The 21,536-nt window shown below is 42.5% G+C and overlaps 1 protein-coding gene across 1 annotated transcript; it reads left to right on the forward strand.

The window, feature by feature from the left end:
- The first annotated feature begins 2,555 nt into the window (after positions 1–2,555).
- Positions 2,556–21,011, forward strand: RP2 (RP2 activator of ARL3 GTPase). Its single transcript, XM_075094141.1, has 5 exons — positions 2,556–2,800; positions 11,533–12,198; positions 13,770–13,884; positions 15,031–15,116; positions 18,386–21,011. Exons 1-5 carry the CDS (start codon positions 2,654–2,656, stop codon positions 18,467–18,469), a joined length of 1,098 nt encoding a protein of 365 aa, XP_074950242.1. The 5' UTR covers positions 2,556–2,653; the 3' UTR covers positions 18,470–21,011.
- Positions 21,012–21,536: the final 525 nt, after the last annotated feature.

The following is a 21,536-nucleotide window of genomic DNA, read 5'->3' on the forward strand; positions in this document are numbered from 1 at the left end:
ATATTCTGCTGCTTTGGTGTTGGGAAACACCCTGGAGCTTGGGAGGTTGTCTCGTGACAGAGAGATAAAACCTATGGCCTGTCCTGATCAGCTATAACCATACAAAAATCCTGTATTTTAATGGGACTGATGATTTTGCAAGACAAGAATATTGGCCATGGCAGCACGGAAATATCCCAGCTCAGAAACTTGCATTTGCCTTGCATGTGATCATTAGAAATGTAAAACTTACTTTCTTCTCTTGCATTTAAATACTTTTGTGAAGCATTATGGACATCAGTGATGAGGTATTTCCATTGTAGAGTTGGCTGCATCTTAGTAGGGGGAAAGAAGTCTCTTTACCCACACGGACGATGAAGTCATCTCTTACAACAGATAATCCATTCACCTGAGGTAACAATGTCCTGGTAATGTAGTTTTAGATTTTGCATAGACTAATTAGATGGTATTTGAGCTTTTTACAAAAATGTATCAAAGGCTATTTTTATTCCCTCTGTAAAAAATGATTATAATTTTTTAAATGGATGTACAGAAGAAGTTGCCAAAAGACTGCAGAACTTTGTTAATCTCCATAAATTACACAGTGGACTGGAGGGCTGTTAGACTTCAAGAGAGTGAGGTAGAAGAGGTGAGGGAGTATCAGCGTCCCTGCAGTTGCAAACTGTCTCCAGCTGGCCTAGCTGGACACACTGTGGAAAGAGCAGATGCACGGGAGACTCAGGGAAAGACCAGGATCCATGCAGCCAGTGCCCAAGAAACCCAGACGGGTGGCTCATAGAGTAAATCTGTGTTGTAGCTGAGATGTAAAACTGTACTTTGTGTTGGCATTGGTAGTGCTGGCTGAGCTGCTGACTTGGGCTGCAGCATCAAAAGCTCAGAGCACGCTTCACACCTGCCCAGGCATAAGATTTCACAGTACAGCTGATGCCAAAAAGGGTGTCAGTCACTCCCTTCCTTAGCAACCATTTCTGGCCAATTGGTCTTGCTTCCTCCTTTCTGCTGTCCCCAGGGGCTTGATCTGGGAGGGCCTTTCAGCTTGCTCAGGTGGCAGAGCACTTCTCTGCTGCCTTTCCAGGGCTTCTCCTCACTTCTTCCTCTTCTGCTCCTACAGCAGGAATGCCATCCTTTATTTTACATAAAATGGCTCTAAAGTTTTGTAAGTGGGTATGTACTGGTTGTAGGTGGCCAGGTTTTGGTAGCAGAGTCTGCAGGGGTGGCCCCTGTGAGGAGAGGCCAGGCGCTGCCCCGTGCCGGACACAGCCACTTCTAGACATCTCCACTGGATCCACCACAGGGCATGGCTGAGCCCTCAGCAGCACCGGTGCCAACTCTGGGAAAACACATTTAAGAAAGGGCAAGGACACTGTGTAGCAGTGTGAGAGAGAGGAAAGAGAAACAGCAGTGTGAACGCCAAGGTGAGAGAAGAAAAAAAGGGATGGAGGTACTACAGGTGCTAGAGCTGGGATTTCCCTGCAGCCCACAGAAGGGTCCCTGCAGGAGCAGACAGCCACACTGCAACCCATGGAAGACCCCACAATGGATGGACATTCCCTGGAAGAACTGTGACCTGTGGAGAGCCTGTGCCAGAGTAGTTCTTGAAGGACTGCAGCCCATGGAAGGACCACACCAGAGCAAAGCGTGAGGAGGAACAAGCAGCAAAGAGGAGCTCTCATGGCCTGACTGCAACACCCATTCCCCAACTCCTTTGCGCTGCTTGGGATGTGGTGGTGGAGGTAGAGGATCTGGGAATGGAGGGGTGAAGTTGATCCAGGGAAGGGGCGGAGGAGGTGTTGTTTTCATTTTGTCTTTGTTTCACACCATTCAACTCTATTTTTAATTAGCAAAAATTTAATTTTCCCCAAGTTGAGCCTGTTTAACCTGTGACAGTAATAGGTAAGTGATCTCCCTGGCTTTATCTTGACCCACAAGCTTCTCCATCTTTTCTCCCCGTCCTGTTGAGGAGGGGCAGTGGGCGAGCAGCTGGGTGGGCAGCTGGCAGCTGGCCATGGTCAACCCACCGCTGGGTAACAAAGCGTCAGAGACAATTCTGAAGTCTTCCCCCTCTACCCCCAGGAATCAAATCCGTGAAATCTTGGGGGGAAATGACTTTGAATGGTTGGGCAGTCTGATAAAAATTGTTATATTTTTGTCCTCTGGGGAACAGAAAACCCCAAACAGCAAACCACAACCCACAAGAAAAAGCCACGCTGTTTGCAAAGGAAGGCACAGGGCGGCAGGACAGCGCGGGTTCTCATGCTGCCGCTTGCTGCTGGTGCTCTGGGACACTCGCGGGAAGCCAGGGGAGCCGCCTGGGTGTTCGGCTGCGGTCCTCCCGGGGGTGCGAGCGCGAGGGGCTGCTCAGCAGGCGCGTGCCTACAGCGCGGGCTGCATCGACAGACACCCCTCCCTCAACCCCGGGGGTGCGGGGCCTCCCCCACCCGCCGCCGGTGGGGCCTCTTCGCCAGTCAGGCGCGGCCCGGTGACCGCCGGGGCGGGGCGGGAAGTGTCGCCGTCGCTACGGGAGACCGGGGGAAACCGGAAGCGCGAGGCGGGGCGGGGCGGGGCGGGGCGGAGCGGAGCAGTGAGGCGCTGCGCTGGCGCCCGCTCCCAGCCTCTTCCCGCGGGCCGGCCGGGTGGCGGCGGCAACGGCGCAATGGGCTGCTTCTTCTCCCGCCGCAGGAAGCCGGCCCAGGGCGGCCAGCAGCAGCAGCAGCAGCAGGAGGAGGAGGCGGGGGCCGGGCAAGATGCGGCGGCCGGTGAGGAGAAGGCGCCGCAGTACAGCTGGGACCAGCGAGCCAAGGTACCCCCGTCCCGTCCCGGCGGCGGGTCTCGCGGCTGCCGCCGGCGCCAGCAGCGGTCCCCGGTGAGGCCGCTCCGGGAGGCGCCTGCGGCCGCCCCACGGCGGGACAGCGAGCCGTGGGCGGGTCACGCCGCGCGCCCAGGCCGGCGGTGGTGGCGGCGGCCGTCCGCTTGGCCGTGACGACCCCCGCGGGTGAGGAGTGTCCGTCTGTCCGCAGCCGGGGTGGCCGCTGGAGCCGGGAGTCCCGCGGGTGAGGGTTCAGCGGGGCAGACCCGCGTGGGGGCGGCCGGTGGGCTGACGGGCGACTCCTCGTGCCGGCGGGAGCCCGGGTCCCCGCGCCCGGGATTTCCGTGGAGGCATGCAACTTGTGTCCTCTTCGGGTTGTTGGGGGTTTTTTGCTTAGGTTATGGCTTTTGGGTGGTGTGGGTTTTTTTTGTTTGGTTTTGGTTTTTTTTTTTTAAGCTAGAGAAACTAGAACCAGCCTACCAGTCCCTGAAGTGACAGCTGAAGACAGGTCCTTCCCAGCGCTGTTTCCCGACCTGTTGAAGGCAATCACAGAGTCTCAAGCAGGGAAGCACTTAAGCTCTGGATTAAATATATTTCTTCCCACCCTTGTTTAAAGTTTCACTTCCAAAATACATCGTGACATCACAGCCTCGCTAGGTCTCCCCTCTTCTCCAGCCGCCTTTGGGTGGGGGAAGGAGAAAATGGGGCAGGCTGTAAACTTAATTGGTGTTGTTTTAACAAACAAAATTCCCAAACCTTTAGGCCATATTTTACAAGTATAGAAAAGAAAACGCATGAATTTATTTGAATGCTTAGCTTGCTTGTTTTCTAAACTTGGCCAGGTGCTTTATGGTGTCCTTTAAGTCTTCCAAGCAGCTTAAGTCAAGCTCAGATGGAAATGAGCTAGAGATCGTGCGCATGGCCTGGAGCAATCGGTTCCTTGAGGATAGAGGCGACTTGCTAGTGGATATTTGCTTTCCAGCGTTGGAGAGAAAAGGGAGGGTGGCAGCCTGTTACTTGTACGGAGACTATTTGTACGGGGAGAGGGCCGTACCGGAACCTCATTTTAGAGTAGCTGAACAAATCTTAGCTCTGTGCAAAAGTATGTTACTGAAAGAGCATTTGAAACCATATGACTTAATTTTAGAGAAAATTAATCAGCTACAGCTCAACTATGTGAGACTTTTTACTCCATCTGCTTATATGGTACTAACTCCTAAAACTAACAGGAGGAAAGTCAGGATGTAGAAACACTCGATGCAGGGAGCAGCCAGCCTTGTTGCTAAGGAGATGGCTGTTGTTAACATGCTGGAAGTAGGCTCAAGCTAACGGACAAGGCTATTACAGCACCAACAGTCTACCTCTGTAGAGAAGAAAAAGCATGTAATGTATTGCATGTGCAACAACTTCCTCCTTTTCTATAAAAGCCTCTTAGAAACCAGAAGAATCAGTAAGTTTGGGCTGTGCTACTGAGCTGCGGAAGCTATCAAATTAGCTGCTTAATTTTGTACTGTACAGCTTAAGAACAGCTGTTTAATGTTTAAACCCATTTCTCTTGCTTTTTGCAGCCTTATCTTTCATTGGGCTGTTGGGCGTACGGTTGGCACATTAAAGCAGAAAAGCAGTACTGAGACACCTGGTCTTAGGTAGAGGTCAGTGCACTGAGCCCTTAGTGTACTCAACTTGTTGATCCCAGTTTGCATTAAGTGATACTAAGTCAGCATTAATGTAGTAGCTTTAAGCATTGCCTCTGATACATGATCCTGTTGCCTATTGCTTTATCATTTCTGATGTATCACATGTATTATACATCCTCATTTCACAGTTTGTGTTTGTACACAAAGTTAGGCTGGAGTCAGTCAGAAAACTTGTGGCATCAAGACTCCGTTTTGTTTTCTGAACCCAGAAAACCTCAACTTTGTTGGCAAATGCGCTAGTGGTCTTTTATGTTCATTTCCTGTTACTTTTAATAATGCGTCAATGCACTATTTGGGTGTTTCTGATTTTAGCTCACCTACTCGGTGATGCAGTTTTGGTTATATAGTGCAGTTCTGCAAACAGGTTTGGCAATTGTCTGCAGTTCTTGTGAGCCATCCTCTGTATGCTCTTACAGGTGGGTAAGTCTTGCTGCTCAAAGACTCCAGCTGTCTTCCTGTAAACCAGTGCCATGCTGACACTCTTACTGCAGGCAGAAAAATGTTGCTTATGTGCATGCTCGTCTGATAAGGGATGTGAGGAGGTGACTGCTATCTGGCAGCTGTGCTGGAAGAAGCTCTGAGCCTGAGGAGTTCCTCCAGCGAAACTATTTCTTCTGCTTCTGAAGGACAGCATTGCTAGTGTAGTTTATTTTAATTGTATTCTGGCAGCAAAAGATGATTGGTATCAGTACAGTCTGCTAGTGTAGACCTCGTTAAAGAGTAATATGACAGTATCTTAGTGACCATGAAACTCTTGTATAATAGTCCTGAAAATGGACTGTGTGGTGGAAAACTCCAAACACAAAATATTTTAAGATGCTGATAGTTGAATTGAAATTAAGAGAAGTATATGAATTTGAGGGGCCTTTTCAGATTTCTGTGTCACCTCATTTAAGTGAGGATAGAAGTCTCTGTTTTTAAGGTATGCAAAAATTAATGAAATTTAGATTGTGTCATAAGTCTGCTGGGATCTCTGTAACGCTTGCTGACCCGTGGGTTCGGAGAACTATGTGAAGATTACTTAGGGTGCAACAGAAGAATCAAAGGATCAGCTTATCTTGAAAACAGAAGGGAAAAGGATGAGTGTTCAGTTTCTTGCTGCTGTGCGATTCTGAGTCCAGGAGAATAAGTTTATTACAGAGTCTCTTATTGCTGCACCGCATCCTGCAGATTTGTCATGTGTTGCTGTCATCAGAGTCCCTTTCTGACCAAGTGTGAGAGAAAAATTTGGTAGTGCTCAGCCCTCCTTGCCCCTTCTTCAGCTAGGTTTCTGCCTGGGATGAGAGATTGTATTTCTGCTCCTGGTGTCCCTTTTCCTTTCCTACCTTACTGCCATCTGTGTGACTAATGTTTGCATGCATGACCATAACTACAGCAGTAACTGAATATCGGTACATATAGACAGAAGCTGGGTTTTTGTGTATTGTGACGGCAGATATACCCACCTGCTGTGGCCACCTCTGCAGGAGAAGAAACGCAAAAATCTGCATTATCTTTTTTTGCTGTTGTCTCATGTTTAGAGAAGTAGAATTAGATTAATTATGATCGCAATAGCATTTAAAGCTTAGAGGGACTTCCCTTCCCAGCTGATTTTTCCTTTTAGAAGGAACAAGTAAGGTTTTGTTTTATGTCAGTTGACTTGCAGTTTAACTGCTTTAGTTGATAGGAAACACGTGGCCTTCACTGCTCTATTGGGCTGTGATGGCTGCATTCAAACAGTTTAAAAAAAGCTCAGAGGTGTAAGTTTCTACATAAATCATAGATAGTCCTTTTTTAGTTACCTTACATTTGAGGATTCTGGTAGAATGGTCTAAGCTGACATAGACATCTTTAACTATCTAGATCGTGTTTAGGTAGCCACTTCATATTTTATTTTGGAATATAAATAAAATCACTGTCATATTTTTCCTTTTTTTTCCTAACTAGACAGTGAAATATTTTGTCCTTAAATGCAGTGCATCTCCTTTATGCTTCCCAGTGCACCAGAAGAACTACTGCTGTATCTCAAAATGTAGTCTATCAACTGAGAAAATCAGCAGGTTCATATTAAACAATATTTCCAGTTAAGTCAGATATAGGCACATAGTAACTTCCTTTCTTCTTCCTCTTCTATCTGCAGTATTTGGCAATGGTTTGTTGCTCAGAAAAGTATGAGAATGATGTTATTATGGGTACTCTGGAAGAGGGGGAATATTGCAAAGAATAGAATGAAAAGCGCATTCAGACTGTTGTATTGGCCATGTTTAAATTTGAGGTGCACAGGAGAGGTTCCAAGATGAAAAGTTGTATGCTAGTGACTGGAACCTGTACATGTTGTCCTTCTTTCCACCTTCTCTTGTTGCCTAAGAATCTAGATATCTGCCAGAGGTAAGTAACTTCAACAAATAGTCTCCAGAGGATGTTGCAACTCAGTGCTTAAGGGCACCAATCCCATGCAAGTATGAATATGCAGAAGTGTGTAGGCCTGGCAATGCACTTTTCTCGCTTATTTCCTTTCTGTTAATTCCCCTGCTGACACAAATAGCATGTAAAGCCTCTTAAGTTTTTGTGCCTACCCTGTATCTGCAGGTTTTAGTGTCACTGGGTCAGCAGCCAACTTTTGTATGTCATCGACTGTATGTAAGTCCGTAGCTGAACCACCATATGTTGTGATTTAGAGGTATAGGGAATGATTTTCTGAAAATGATATTTAAAAGAGAAGACCTTAGTGTAAGTGGTTTAGAAAGACTTTATGAATCATTGTTTGCTCAGCAGGCTAGATCCAGGTTAACTAGGGGGGACCCATAATCAATTAAGAACAGTACCTGCTCATATTTCTGGTGGCATAGCATTGCTGACTAAAACTCCTTTCCTGATGGACCTGGTGAAGAAGTCTTGTTAAGACATGAACTCATGCCAGAAAGAAAAGCTGTTGGGATCCTTGGTGATCCTAGGCACAGTTACTACTAAAAACTGTGAAGTCTAGTACTTCTAAGTCTTCTTCCAAATGGGAGCTGCTTAGCCTTGGTGCCAGTGAACTGGATAATGGTGGCTGAAGAGATGTACCTCACCTGCAGCCTTCATGTCTGGCCTCTGACCTTCTTGCAAGACAAGCTTTTGCAGGAAGGAAAGCTGCTTACTACACCTTGCATTTGTTGCAGCAGAACTTCCTAGATTTCAAAGCAACCATGGCAAACTCCTGTTTCCCTTTGCTTCTCTTCTTTCCTTGTTCTGTAAAATCTCTGCTCCATGCAATTTGTCCTCCAATCCTTTGTAACAGGCTTATCACCAATGTGATTGCTGATAACTGAAGAGGAGACTTCTGCACCTCTGTTGAGGGGGAAGAATATTGTGTAAGCAGGGATTACTTTTTCATCATATTTGGTTATTTTAGGTCACTCTATGGAGTAATTACTGAACCTGTGCCTAGCGCTTCTGTTAGGTTTCAGCTCTTGAGCTGTGCCCATATCTATTAATGCATGACTCATATCTATTCCAAAAACACTTTAAATCCAGCTGAAAGCATTAAAAGTTGCTCCTACAAATATTGTCATCATTTGGACTTCTACCAGCCTGGGGAAGAAAAGACATTTAAAAATGCGTTAAGGGTTGAAGAGTAAAGCATCTGTCTGGGTGAGATGGGTGGATTTGGACAAAGTTCTTTGAAGCTTTATCCAAATACAAAGGATAAATAGATGAGTTATCAAACAGTTGGCTTTTGCTGACCTGCCGCATACTTAAGATTTTACAGCAAAAGTTGCACCAGATGAACAGGCAGAGAAATCTACATAGCCCTGGCTATGGTGGTACAAGGCTGCAGATATTACCTTCTTTGGTTGCTTTTGGTTTTCCTAGCCTGCTTTTTTGCTATGTTGCTGAGATAGAGCTCAAGAAGCAGTCAGTGCTGACTGTCAGGGGAAGGAAGGTGGACGTGGTGATTTAATATTAACCTGTTGATGACAGCTGTAGACTCCAGAGCTGGTAAGCATGAAACACCCCAATAAGCATATTAGCAGCTGTTGGATGCATCCTCAAAATCATAGTTCTGTCTTCATGCTCCTTTGGCATGTTTCATTTACCCAGGCAAAGTGAAACAATCAGGTCTGCTACAGTTTTTTGGGTTACCCCTTCCTTGCTGGGCAATAGCCCTGTGTGTGGGGAGAGTGTTAAATCTGTTTCATTCGGTCCCTCCAGTCTGTATGGCAGTGTTAGTCAATAAATATTCTTGGTCTTGAAAAGGAAAACTGCAAAGCAAAATTAATTGACTCCCTAGTGTGGTGAACAAACTGAGAAGTAAGAGTTGTGTCAGTGCAGAACTCTTAAGTCACATCAGGGAAATAAAATTGAGCTCCTGGATCTGGCAATAAACTGACTTTGAACTCAACCGCTGCTCTTTCCCAAGTGCTCTTATTTGAAACTGTCTATAAGCTGTGGGTTGGCTGACTAACCAATGTTTTTCACCTAGGCCTAAATAAAATTGCAAGGTGGCATTGAAATTTCACATGTCTCTGTAAAGGCTTCTGTGTAGGAAGAGCTAGTGCTACTTCACAGCAGAGCAATTTAGGAGGACATGCTTAGGTGCCAACTTTCAAAAAAGCTGTAAGTTCTGGAAACCTTGAACTTCTCCTTCCTGAAAGAAGTAACTGTTCCTCTGTCCTCTATTTTGAAGGCAGTAAGCCTGTCTCCCAAGGTTATCAAAAAAACCCCCAATACATACATATTCACATAAATATTCTTGGAGATGCCTGGGAAGGTTGCGTCCAAAAGCAATTTCGATACTTATATTCTCAAGTATGAGAGAATATTAGTATAAATATGAGTGTAATATATGACTATAAATATGAGTATATATTCTATCTGGATCAAATACGTAACATTACACAAGACTTAAGACCTTAGAGGGTTTCAATCCTAATCACACTGTGTGGCTGAGTCTCCATTCTGTGTCCCTTATCATTTGAGCCTCCCAATTTTATTTGTAACTCTTCTAGCTAACTTTCCTGGATAGGTACTAGTGGTATTAAATATGATCAAGGGTAGATTTCTGGGAAGCCATCTTCATTGTCCCAACTTGCATTTTATTTGGAAGATTCACCAGCTGCAAACCTCCTTTCTGGTCCAGAGGTCAGATATGTTGTCTATAAAAGAGTACAGTGCATCAGTTGGTAGAGACTTTTAGCCTCCATTAGCTATTCTGGACAAAAGCTACCTGGACTTGTTATCCTGAAAAGCGAGTTCATTCACCTGGTATGCAAAAAGCCAAACAACACACAGAGCAGAGGTACTTTATTCAAGTAATTTTTGTGCAAAGGTTGTGCTAGGTGGTAACCCACAAAGCTAGCACACTGCACTGAGAAACTACAAGGCATTTATACAGTTAAATGTGTCATTCACAGCTAATATTCACATGCCTCAGCTAATAATTGGTTAATTTTCTTCTCACTTGAATATAACAGTACAGCTCACTTGAATTTACCATGCATGCTTATAGATTAAGGGATTTACTAGGGGGGTGGAGGTTCCTGGCCTATGGGCGTGATTTTTAGTATTATAACGAGGCTATTTTCCCTACTGGGCACTTTGTTTTAGTTCTTATCTACATCCCAAATAGTTGTTCTCCTTGACTATATGCTTTATCACCCTGTTCTCAGCGGCTTCTGGGCGGGATGTTTGCTTTGATCAGTCTCTCAGCTCTCCTCAAGGCTATAGTTGTAAAACAAGTGTTTCTCTATCTCTCAGTTTCTGTCTCTGGCCCTCAACTTCTGTTTTTCCAGGCTCGCATAGTTCATTGTTATGTCTTTAGCAGACTGTTCAAAAAATTCCATTTTCTTAGGGATATCAGGCTGAGCTGGTTTAGTGAACGCCTGGCTATAGCCCATCCTGGTTTATGCCTTTTTCTGGTCTCTAAATTTCATGGAAATGTTTGAAATGCTGAGGAGGAGGAGGAGTTTCTTACAAATTGGGCTATCCAGAAACTGTTGTAATGCGTTAGAACTGATTACAGCACAGCAAGCTTTAGGGTCCCTGGGCAGATAATCAAACAGCAGGTTTGTGAATTGGTCTTCTATTAGGCTAGTTCAGGTACTTGTATACTTCTGAGTGCTATTTTAATAAGCTTTCACAAGAGGGCAGAGTAGAATTTGCTCTGGGAAGCGTAGTTGTCTTGGCTCGTGTATATCTAGAAATGACTGAGCTCAGATTCCGTTGGTGTTACGAGAGCAGTGGCTGTATTATTCATGCTGTCCACCTGTATCACGTACTGTCCTGGGTGTTATGTGGCTCTTCAGTCTCTGCTCCCCAATGGAGAGTCCCAGGGAAAACCACAGCCGAACTCAAGTGTCCCTCCCCAGCAGGGGGGATGCTGGAGCGTGGAGGAGGAGAGGTCTGTAAACATGCCCGTTGCGCCAGCACTGCCAATGTTTGCCTGTTGGTCGTAGCTAAAACAATCACGCAGTTGCTGTTAGCACAAAAATCTTGCAGCTGTTAGTACAAGATAAGGCAGTGGTACAGATAAGCATACTCTTTGTAGTTTGCAAATGTAATAAAGGAGATACTGTTTGAAAGCAAGCAGCAAGGTTTCCTTGCAATGTGTTGAGGTGTAGTAAAATATGACCAAGAAAGCTACTTCAAAAGGAAATACTGGGCATCTCTAGCTTTATGAATCTTGAAGTATTGTTGCCCAACTAACTTATTACAGTTGTTATGGTAGTACCGAAGACTATAATCCTTGTTGAAAAAACTTAGAATCGAGAGAGAAAACTAGCTCCCCCTGCCCCCTTTCTTTATTAGAGAACAAACTGAGCTAGGTTTCTTTTCCTGGAGCATCTCAGAAGTGTAATTTTGGTTCACTGTTGTACCTCAGTACTGTGCATTCTAGTAGTTGAGCTAAAAGCTTCTTCTGATCTTTCATCACTCTTTGAAGAGTTTTCCGGCAGGTTATCCTGTACAGTGTAGTGCTACCTCAATTAATGTAAGTCACTTGGCATTTAGCATTATAATATTGTCTGTATGTGAAGACTTTAACTTTTTTTTTCCCCCTTCCTCCTTCAGGTTGACCCCAAAGATTACACTTTTTCCGGACTTAAAGATGAAACTGTGGGTCGACTGCCTGGAAAAGTAGCAGGGCAACAATTTGTCATCCAGGACTGTGAGAACTGTAGTATCTACATATTTGACCATTCTGCTACAATCACTATTGATGACTGTGTAAACTGCCAAATCTTTTTAGGACCAATAAAAGGCAGCGTGTTTTTCCGTGACTGCAAAGATTGTAAATGCATAGTGGCCTGCCAACAGTTTCGCACTCGGGACTGCAGAAGGCTGGAGGTGTTCTTGTGCTGTGCCACCCAGCCAATTATTGAGTCCTCCACAGGTATGAGGTTTGGATGTTTCCAGTACTATTATCCTGAGCTTGCTTTACAGTTTAAAGATGCTGGACTGAGTATCTTCAATAACACATGGAGCAACATCCATGACTTTACCCCTGTGTCAGGAGAAAATAATTGGGGCCTTTTGCCTGAGAATGCTGTAGTCCAAGATTATGTTCCTCTGCCCAGCTCTGAGGAGCTGAAAGCTGTCAGAATTTCTACCGATGCTATGAGGAGCATAATACCAATAACTCGAGGGCAGAGACAGAAAAGCAGCGATGAATCGTGTTTGGCCGTGTTTTTTGCCGGTGACTACACAACTGCGAATGCTAGGAAGTTAATTGATGAGGTAAGTGACCTTTGTCTGTATTCAGCTTTTTGAATTTCTAATTGTACTTTCTGCTGGATAGCCTCTGGTGCTCCCTGAAGGGGGAACGCAGAGGCTCTGCTTGGCTACTAACCATACCAAGCAACCGCACTGTTTAAAACCTTAAAGCAAGGTAAGAGACTGGAGCTCATCTGATCAGTGTTTTACAGCTGACCTCCTGTGACTGGCACATCTATCCTCTAATAGTTCCAGTGTACTTTTCCACCATGGCACACCAAAGCTACGTTCTGAAGAAAATGCGTAGTTGATTTGATGAACTTGGCCAAATGTAGAGTAAGTGATTGGCAATGCTTGTGAAAGGGATATAGCTAATTAACATGTTAGCTTATTGCCCCAAAAGTCACAGCTAACAAAACTGCCTGTCCTGAAAGTTTTTCCGGTACTAACAGAGACTTTAAAAAAATAACATATTAAATTGTATCCCCTCTGATACCTGGTATTGGAATTTTTTTTCTGGAAGAGGCAGTGAGTGTTTGTTGTGGCTTGTCAACTGTCTTCAATTACTGCAATAGCTGGTGCTGCCCCCCCTTCTTTTTCTCCCCCCCCCCCCCCCCCCCGCCGAGGCAGCAGCTCCCAGGCTTGGCTGAGTTTGGGTTTTCCTGGGGCTAAAATCTGGGAGTGGCTGGCTGCTTTTAGTACACTGGAGTGCCAGGGATGACAGAGCAGAGCCAGGAACTATGAGCTACAGCTTCTGGAAGAGATGTCTGCAAAAGCTGCTGATCCCAGTGTTGTATGATCAACAAAACCGATGGAGCTCCTTCCCTTGGGTTTTTAACTGCAAGGAAAGAAAGCTGTAGGGTGTTCCCATGCCTCTCCCTCCCCCTGCCCAGTTGAATTTTGATGAAACTGAGTTATTAACAGCTACTTGAGTGAAGGGACATAATGATACTTATGGGTTGGTTTTTTTCTGCAGAAGGAATAGCTATGGTAAAGAGGATAATAGGTGTGTTCTCCTGTGTTAGTAGCTCTTCAGAAATTAGAGTTAAGAAGGTGCTAAAAGACTAGTTAGTGAGATTCTGTGGAAATCCACATGCTTTTAGCTTCACGTTAGATTTGAAGTGAAAAGCCCTGTGTGTGTGTGTGTTCGAAAGTTTGTAACTTTTTTCCCCGAAATGGAGAACTTCAGCAGTGGATAGATGAGAGTTTGAGCTAATACTTGACTGAACTGTTGCAGACTAATGAGAACTAACTGCTTGACTCCAGATGCTGAATGCTTTTAAATCCCATTAGTTTCAGCTTGTGAGGAATTGTGGGGGAAAAAACACAACCCTGAGCCATAACATAAAACAAAAATGTTTGCGTTTACTCCTCTAGGTGTGCTAGGGCAGAGGAGAAAATCTGGATGAATTGGAATGAAAATAAACAGAAATGTAGAAAAAGCAAATGGTCTTTGAAAAGAGCAAAAAGGGTCCCTTTGCTTTGTGGCTTAATGTGTATGGGGAAAATGGGTCTATTCCAGCGTAATCTGGACACCTGAGCTGAACTCTCTGCCTTAGAAGCATTTTTAACATGAATTCTTTCTCTGTGAACAGATGACTGGCAAAGGCTTTCAGCTGGTACAGACCAAAGAAGTCTCAATGAAGGCAGAGGATGCTCACAGAGTTTTCCAGCAGTGTGCATCAGAATTCATTCCGCTGCTTGAAAAAGGTGAGTTTGTGTTGTTTTCTTTCTCTTCACTAGGGAGTTCTGGAGAAGGAGGAATAAAGGAGAAATTTGTGTTTCAAGGGCATAGTGTAAAGCCAGTTGAGGTGAGTTTTGGAAGCCTCAATCAGGCCCTAAACAAGCCAAAACTCCTGAAGGCATCAGAAATGAGCTATTCCACAATATTTTGTGGCTCTGCCACCCCTCTAGTGGTCCAACCGCATAGCTCGGGAGCAGTGGCAAATACAGATCTGTTTGGGGTGTTGAGAAACAGCTCATACTTTTAGACCATTTCCAACTTATCACCATTGCTGCTAAACCACCTAGATGTTCAGTGTTTCTATATACATATTTAAGCAAATCGGTATAGATGTGTATAAAGCAGGCAAGTGTTAAATTTCTGTTTATAACTGGTGTACTGTTGGAGTGTTTTAAAAGCGTTTTTTATTGATCTGACTGCAATTGGTTTTTGTCTCTTCCTGCAGAAGTACTGACATCTTGCCATCTGTTACATGTTAAAGCTCAATACACACTCCCAAACTTAGCAGCATGCAGTTTTTTCATAGTAACATTAAGAGGTCTGTGATGCTTATTGCAAGAATAGGACAAAAGTTATTGTACTTATCAGATGACAGTCTAGTTTAAGGGCTATTTTGCACCCATGTGGGAAGAAATAATGTGTTCAGAGTGAAACCAGAGAAAGGGGATCTGCAAATAGTGGGTGAGAACAAGTCTAAAAATCAGGCAGTTCGCTATCTTGGGACTGAGGCAAAAATGCCTGAATGACTCAGTCCTACTCCAGATGTCTGTGAAATGGCTCACTATTTGAGCAGTGTAGTCTGACTCACTTCCATGATGCCCTGTGCTCCTTAGCATTTTTGTGCCATTCCTGCCTTTCAAGAAGTAAAACTGGAATCCTGCCAGAGTCTCTGCAAAAATGAGCATGGAATGGCAGATATTTTCTTCTCAGATAACACTGTGCTTTGATGCTATGGTTAAGTGTTTGTAATACTTTATCCTGCATTACGGATGCTCAAGCAAAAACCATAAAATGCTTCTTGCAAGCTTTGCAATTCCCTATGGGTTGAGAAATCTAGTGTTTCAATGCCAGCCTTAAAAGTAGTATTGATTCTAGATGAAACTGTCTTCTAGGTCCAGTGGTTGCTTTGGAGTTCAATGGAGACGGTGCTGTGGAAGGATGCCGAAGCACTATAAATGATGTTTTTAGTGGAACCAAGGTGAGCTGGTGTATTGCTTTATCAGCAGAAAACATTACAGAATGTCTAGGATATTTCATGGTCAAGCTGTAGCGTTGACATACTGCACCATCTTTTTAGGTTTCTCAATAGTGAAACCTCAATATCCTATTTTCTGTTGTTGTCATGAGTTTTTGTACTCAAAACTCAAGTTGCTTGTTGGAGACAAGAAAAATTGCACTAGGAAAGAGAGTACTAAATCTCCATATCCATTGAAGAATAGAAGATTTCCACTTAAAACTGTTATTTCACATAATAGTAAAAACAGGTTCTATAAATACAATAGGGAAAAGCTCTGCTCCAAGTCTTATACTGAAGTCTGCTTTGTGATGTCCTAGTCTATTAAACCCTGACAAAGATAACATGATGGGATTTCAACTTTTTTCAAGGTTTACTTTTGCTGTGTAGGATATTGGATATTGCAGAAGGCCTTCTTGCTTCAAAGACATTTTTTTTTTTTTTGTTCTGCAGCTTGTTTTGCTGTAGCTTCTTTATAACCCACTTGCTCTTTGCTTGCTGTCCCTATTTCTGTGAATGGCAATAGTTTGGGGAAAGTTTCTGGAAACAATTAGAGCATCTCCTGATAATGAGAAAGTGACAAACCCTTTGCTTTCAAGCAGCTGTTCAAAGACTAGAATGTCTTTGCGATGTAGCGTCCATACAGCTCCTTGCTGTCTTTCAATTCCTTTCAAAAGAGTTACTTGGAACTAGACTGCCCAGTTTCTGGAATACAGTCGTCTTGTAATAAGTCATCTCAAATGCAGGTAATGTTTACCTTTTTTGTGTTTGCTATTACACCAGAAAAACCCTATGTAGTGGGTCTTAACTTGGCCCTCTGAGTCTTGAGAATACTTACTAGAACTACAGTCTGGGCACTGTTGTGATATTACTGATTCTTTCTTGTGACCCAAAAGTCATCACCGCAAATTTTACCATAAAAATGGCCTCTCTAAGCAGGTGCTTACAGTTGTGGTTAGCATATTGGTTTCTTTCATACAGAACAAAGCGGATAGTGGGTAGGTAAATCACTGGTGGCATTAGATTTCCCCACCCCCCATTTCAAAGGCTGAAGTGATATTAATTGTTAGAACAAATAAAACTTTATATTTTCCTCACTAAAATAACTGGTGTCTGTTGTTATAACATTGTGAATGCCCTGCTCTGAGATGCATCCAGAAACCTCAGATTATGTACTTCATGCTGTGAAGTAACCATTGTTCTTGAAGGTGATCTGTAGTATTTGGGTTCAGTTCCAAATGTGAAATGACTTACTGCATCTGGATTTAAAACTTCTATTTACAGTATGGTTCCATAGTAAAGTCTACCTCACTTATTAAATACTTGCTGCACTGAATTAAGAAGCAGAACTTTGGGCTTCCTGAGAAGTATATATCTTTATTTAGATAAAATGTAACTCCAAAGTTTCTGATAAACCCTGAGTTTGCATGGATCCCTAGCTAATTGAATATCATGGGTATATATTTTATAAAATGTATTTCTTTCTTGGGACATGATTTAGAAGTAATTTAGGGACTAACGAACTTCAGACTTATTACAAACAGAACATTCAGGAATGCTCTATAAAGTGGTTTCACCTCATTGTTGGCTGCCCTTATCGTGTTTGAGAGTTGTTATAGTGCTCAGAAAGAATTATAGGTATCCTTGATCAATAAACAATGACAAAAGCTCTTAGGAAAACATGTATCCTGTAAGACTTTGCAGGAGATTACTCTGCTTTTAAGCAGGTAGCTACATTTACATTTGAAAACCCCAGTTAAAAATTAAATTCATCTGTTAATAACCTTAACTTCTACCAGGTTTTTGGGGAAGTTAATCTGATAAATCTGATAAACAACTGTAGATACTCTAGTAAGGGTAGAAAAGTTCTTCAGCAATAGCACCACTAGTGTGTTTTGAGCTGTTTGGTAGAAACCGTGTGTTACAAGGAGAGCTCTATGCTATGCATTTAAGCGGACTTACTATTTGTGCGGACTGGGTACGTCTACACTCTTTATGTCTGACATTCTTTTTGGTGTGCTTTCTAGTATTGTTCCCCGTCTCATCACTTATTCATAAAATACTGTGCAAAATGTAGATTGTAATATCCTGGTAGGGAAGGATGCTGAAAGAATATATTCAACTGTCGTGACTGTGGTACCAATCACTGCTGCACCAAACTGCCAAATAATTAGTAGGTGTTCTGAAGTCCCTTCAAACAGAAGTCTACCAGGCATCCAAGCAACAGTCTAGGAAACCGCTTGCTTTGCGGTGATATAATTGTTGTTGTTTTTTTTTAAATCAGATATTTACTGGACAGCAGGATATTAATCTTAAAACATAGTTTAAGTAAATCAATTCAAAGAACTGTCATAGTTTACATTCACGTGATATTCTGAGCTGAAGCAGAGAAGTGGTGACTGTAGGAGCATAGTCATCTGGAATAACCCATTCCTGCAGTCCCCGGGCGCTTCAGAATAGCTTAGTTGGCTGTGCCAACACTGATGTGCTAAGACAGTGATGATTTCCTCTTGAGGTATAGAAAATATAAGATAGTAAGAACTGAATTTAAGTTTTTGATTGAGGTTATCACTTGCATGTTGAGATTGATGAACAGCCATAACACTGTCTGTTACACTGAACTATTTGGGCATTGCTGAAGGCATTTGTAGTTGATTTGCTGAAAGCTTTCCAAGGTGACTGTCCTAGAGCTTGGACTTTCACACACGTTGATCAGTTTTGCAAGATGCAAATGTAATTGAAGTTATTAAAAAAAAAAATCATGTGATGAAGAAGCAGCTAAGTTTTTTGAGGGGAATAGAGCACAAGGCAGTCTGTCTTGCAAACTCTGCATTTTTATTAAAGGAAAGCTTAATGGTAGTGTAAGGCTTTTATGTGTTTGGTTCCCCCCCCTCTTCTGGACAGAGTTTGACTTTTCCAAGCAAAGTACATCTAAATGGGCACTAGCTGAAGCTGTGATCCCTGAATAATCGAGCCCAAAATTTTAAATTCCCATCAGTGGAAGGTTAGGGTTACTGCAACTAGCATGTCTGCTAGGAACAGATGACAGTAACAAAGGGTGCAACAGGGCTGAGAGAATTTTAGCACTATTCTAAGACACGGTGGGAACAAGTAGAGTTGTGCTTCTCATGAAATGCAAAAATGAAAATAACCATTACTGGCTCTGAATGAGCAAAGACTACTTGAACTTCTTTATTAGTGATGCATAACTATTTTCTTATTTAATAAAACAGGTTTTTGTATCGGAGAGCAAGGCATCAGCATCTCAAGATGTAGACAATTTCTACAACTTTGTTGACATGCAGATGGGAATGTGAAGTTTAACATGAAGGTGTGCATATACGTTTTGTCTCGGCACTTGGATGTCACTTGGTTTGAATATTGCAGTAGTATCTGAGAAGTTTTGTCATTTGGTTTTGTATTTCTCATATGTCCCTTTTATAAAGCTATCAGTGGTTTTAATACCATATTACCTGGAGTAAATGGCGTAGCTCCCCACGTGCATTGTGTTTGAAACTTATGTTTTGACTCCAGAAACAGTGGAGGTTTTCTACTAACTTTTTACGGTGATTTCTAAACCTCTATGGACACTTGAATGTTTCTTGTCAACATCTAATGGTGAGAGTTATTTGAGAAGTGCAATGCTGATCCGAATTTGCTGCAGTAGTAATTATCTTTAACTCAGACACACTGTTTAGAAAGTGCATTTATGTGAAACTCACTGTTCAAAACCTTCCCACAATGCAAATTTGTCTTCACTGGGGGCCAGGGAGGAAGCTGAAGTCGTTGACTTTTTCTGAAAGCCTAGTCTGAAATGAATTCTCCTGATAGCATGCTTTCAGAAGCAGTGCATGACTTATAAAATGTACATCTGGTTTATTCTGCCTCAGCATCTTTTTTGAATAAAGTTGTTTGCAGCAGCGTTTATGCTGAGAGCTGTCATAACAGCGTTCTGGTAAGTGAGCATTTGCCAGGCTCTTCTGTTCTGAGGTGAATTCTGAGCACGAGTGCTCTGCTGAAGATGGTCCATGGTCCACTCAGGGTCTCTGGCAATAAAGCTGCCTCTGGTATTACCAAGTCATGTATTGGCATATGTGTGAGGTTCACTTGGACTCGGAGCAATGAGTCTCTGGCACTGTTTTTGTTTGCTAGGAGGGACGTACAGCAACCAGGAGTCAGAGAAGGGCTCTGGCGGCATTCAAAAAGCTCTTCCTCGCTAGACCCCAGGGGAGGGGTTTTACACTCGGTAGTAGTACTGAAAATTTGCCTGAAAAGTACTACACACTGCTGTAGGGTTTATTTTGGATTAATTCTAAAAACAGACTGAAGAAGTGCTACTAGCATTTTGGGAGATGCATTTGAATAGTGATCAGTAAGAATGCTTTTTGCTACATAGCGCATGTTAGAATGCAAATCTATACGGCTATTAAATGCAATTGATTTATTTTTTCATATTACATCCTTACTGATTTTTCTGTACAAACTTAAAGCTTATGTCCAGTTTTACAAGCCCTCTGTAATACTTGAGCAGATTTTTGCGTGCAGATGCTCAAAACCAAATTTCTTGATTAAAATTGTGGCTTGCCAAATTATGTAGGCTTTACAATCCATTGAATGCACTGGGGCTGTGTTGAGGTGCTAAAGCAATAATTTCTTCATTATGGTCAGCTGTCAAAAGGGAAGGTCTTGTGCATCTTAACGGAAAACAAGTCTCGTTTAATCAGATTCACAGCTCTTGAGCTCCAAAAGTGGGTGGCTAAAAACACATCTCTCTCTAATTCTTTAGAATTAGCATATGAAAGAATATGTTCTCCTGAAATTCATAATTATGTCATGCCCAAGAGATGTTCTGAGCTCTCACTATGTTGCTACTAGGCAAATGCTTGCCCTTAGTTTAAACTATTTATCAAGAATGTGTCCTTAGGACCTCTTAATAAAGTTACGCATAGATTAAATAAGGAAGAGCATCTCCTGAAGTCACTAAGCCGTTGATGTACTGAAGGTAATGCCACTTCTGTGAAATGTTGTGGGTTTTTTTTTTTATTTGACGAAGTGAAATGAAATCTAATTGCCACCAGAGTCTGACTGGTAGTAGAAATTGCCACTTATTTGCACTTAGCCAGCCAGGAGTGTGTTTATATAATGTGTGAGGAGAGGCTGTGAAAACAGCTAAAAATCTTAGATCTGTCTCCAAAGTACTAGCACAATTTGTCAATGAACATTTGCAGGAACTATTTTAGACACATGCAGTAAATGTATTTTTCTGGTATGGACATATGGACAGTACATTAGAACTGTGTACTGTACTTCAGAACTGTCATTGTGTAGTTTTTTGAAGCAGTGCATATATTGGACCATCTTGGTCTCTAAACTTTTACATATAACATTACAAAACTTACACGCTGACATATGATTATATGTATGTTTATAGTTTGTCTTTTGCATCATCAACCTGCTCTGGAAACAAAGTGCTAAATTGAGTCTTGTGACTACTTTTCCTGGAGGAGAGGATGATTAATTGAAAATTAATCTAGGCTTGAAAACAGTGGAAAAACATTTCTATGTGGAAAGAGCAGAGTATTGTGGTTTAGTTTTGGTTTTTTTTTTTTTTACATTGATAGCCTGCTTACCAACATACCTTACCAACATAAAAAAACCTACATAATGAAGGAGCTTCTCAATCCAATTATTTATCTTTTGACTTCAATTTCTTATTATTAGCTGTTAAGAACACTTCTAGCCTAAGCATCAGGTATTGTGTGTGATACAGAATGGTACGTGCTTCATGTAGTCTTTGTACGTTTGTTGTATAGCTTTTTATGTAATTTGTATTGCACTGTGAATGTCAGTCATAATAAACATTGAAAATCTAAACTCTGGATTCTGGAAGACTTCTTTAACTTATAAAATATTGCAAAATATAATTACATTTTATTAAGTATAAAAACTGAATTCCATGTTTAAACAGGGACTTTAAATAGATACAGCTAATTGAAAATAAGCATTAACTCTGCAGTCATCCATCCTCCAAAAAATGTGAATTTTTGACAGCAGGGACTTTTTCCCTGGAGTTAGTGAAGATATGATTAACTTTTACTGGGAAAACTGCAGTGTAAATATGGAAGAAGGTATTCTTATATCAAGCTGTAGAGATAAAGATACAGAGATTCCTGGATGGAGACTGTTAAAGCACTTCTCCCAGATCTGTCTGTGCATGTGGTTGTTCCTTTCTGCTTTGTTTTTTAACCTGTAAAAGTTTTGTGCTTTTTAACTGTGCTTACCTCTTTGGGTATTGGATGCATGCTAGTGATGTGCTCACAGCAAAACCAGGTTCTGGTGGTTATACTAATAGAATTGTTCCTGTAGACAGCAATTCCTTTGTAT

This window comes from Phalacrocorax aristotelis, chromosome 1 (assembly GCF_949628215.1).
Source record: "Phalacrocorax aristotelis chromosome 1, bGulAri2.1, whole genome shotgun sequence".
Taxonomy (NCBI): Eukaryota; Metazoa; Chordata; class Aves; order Suliformes; family Phalacrocoracidae; genus Phalacrocorax; species Phalacrocorax aristotelis.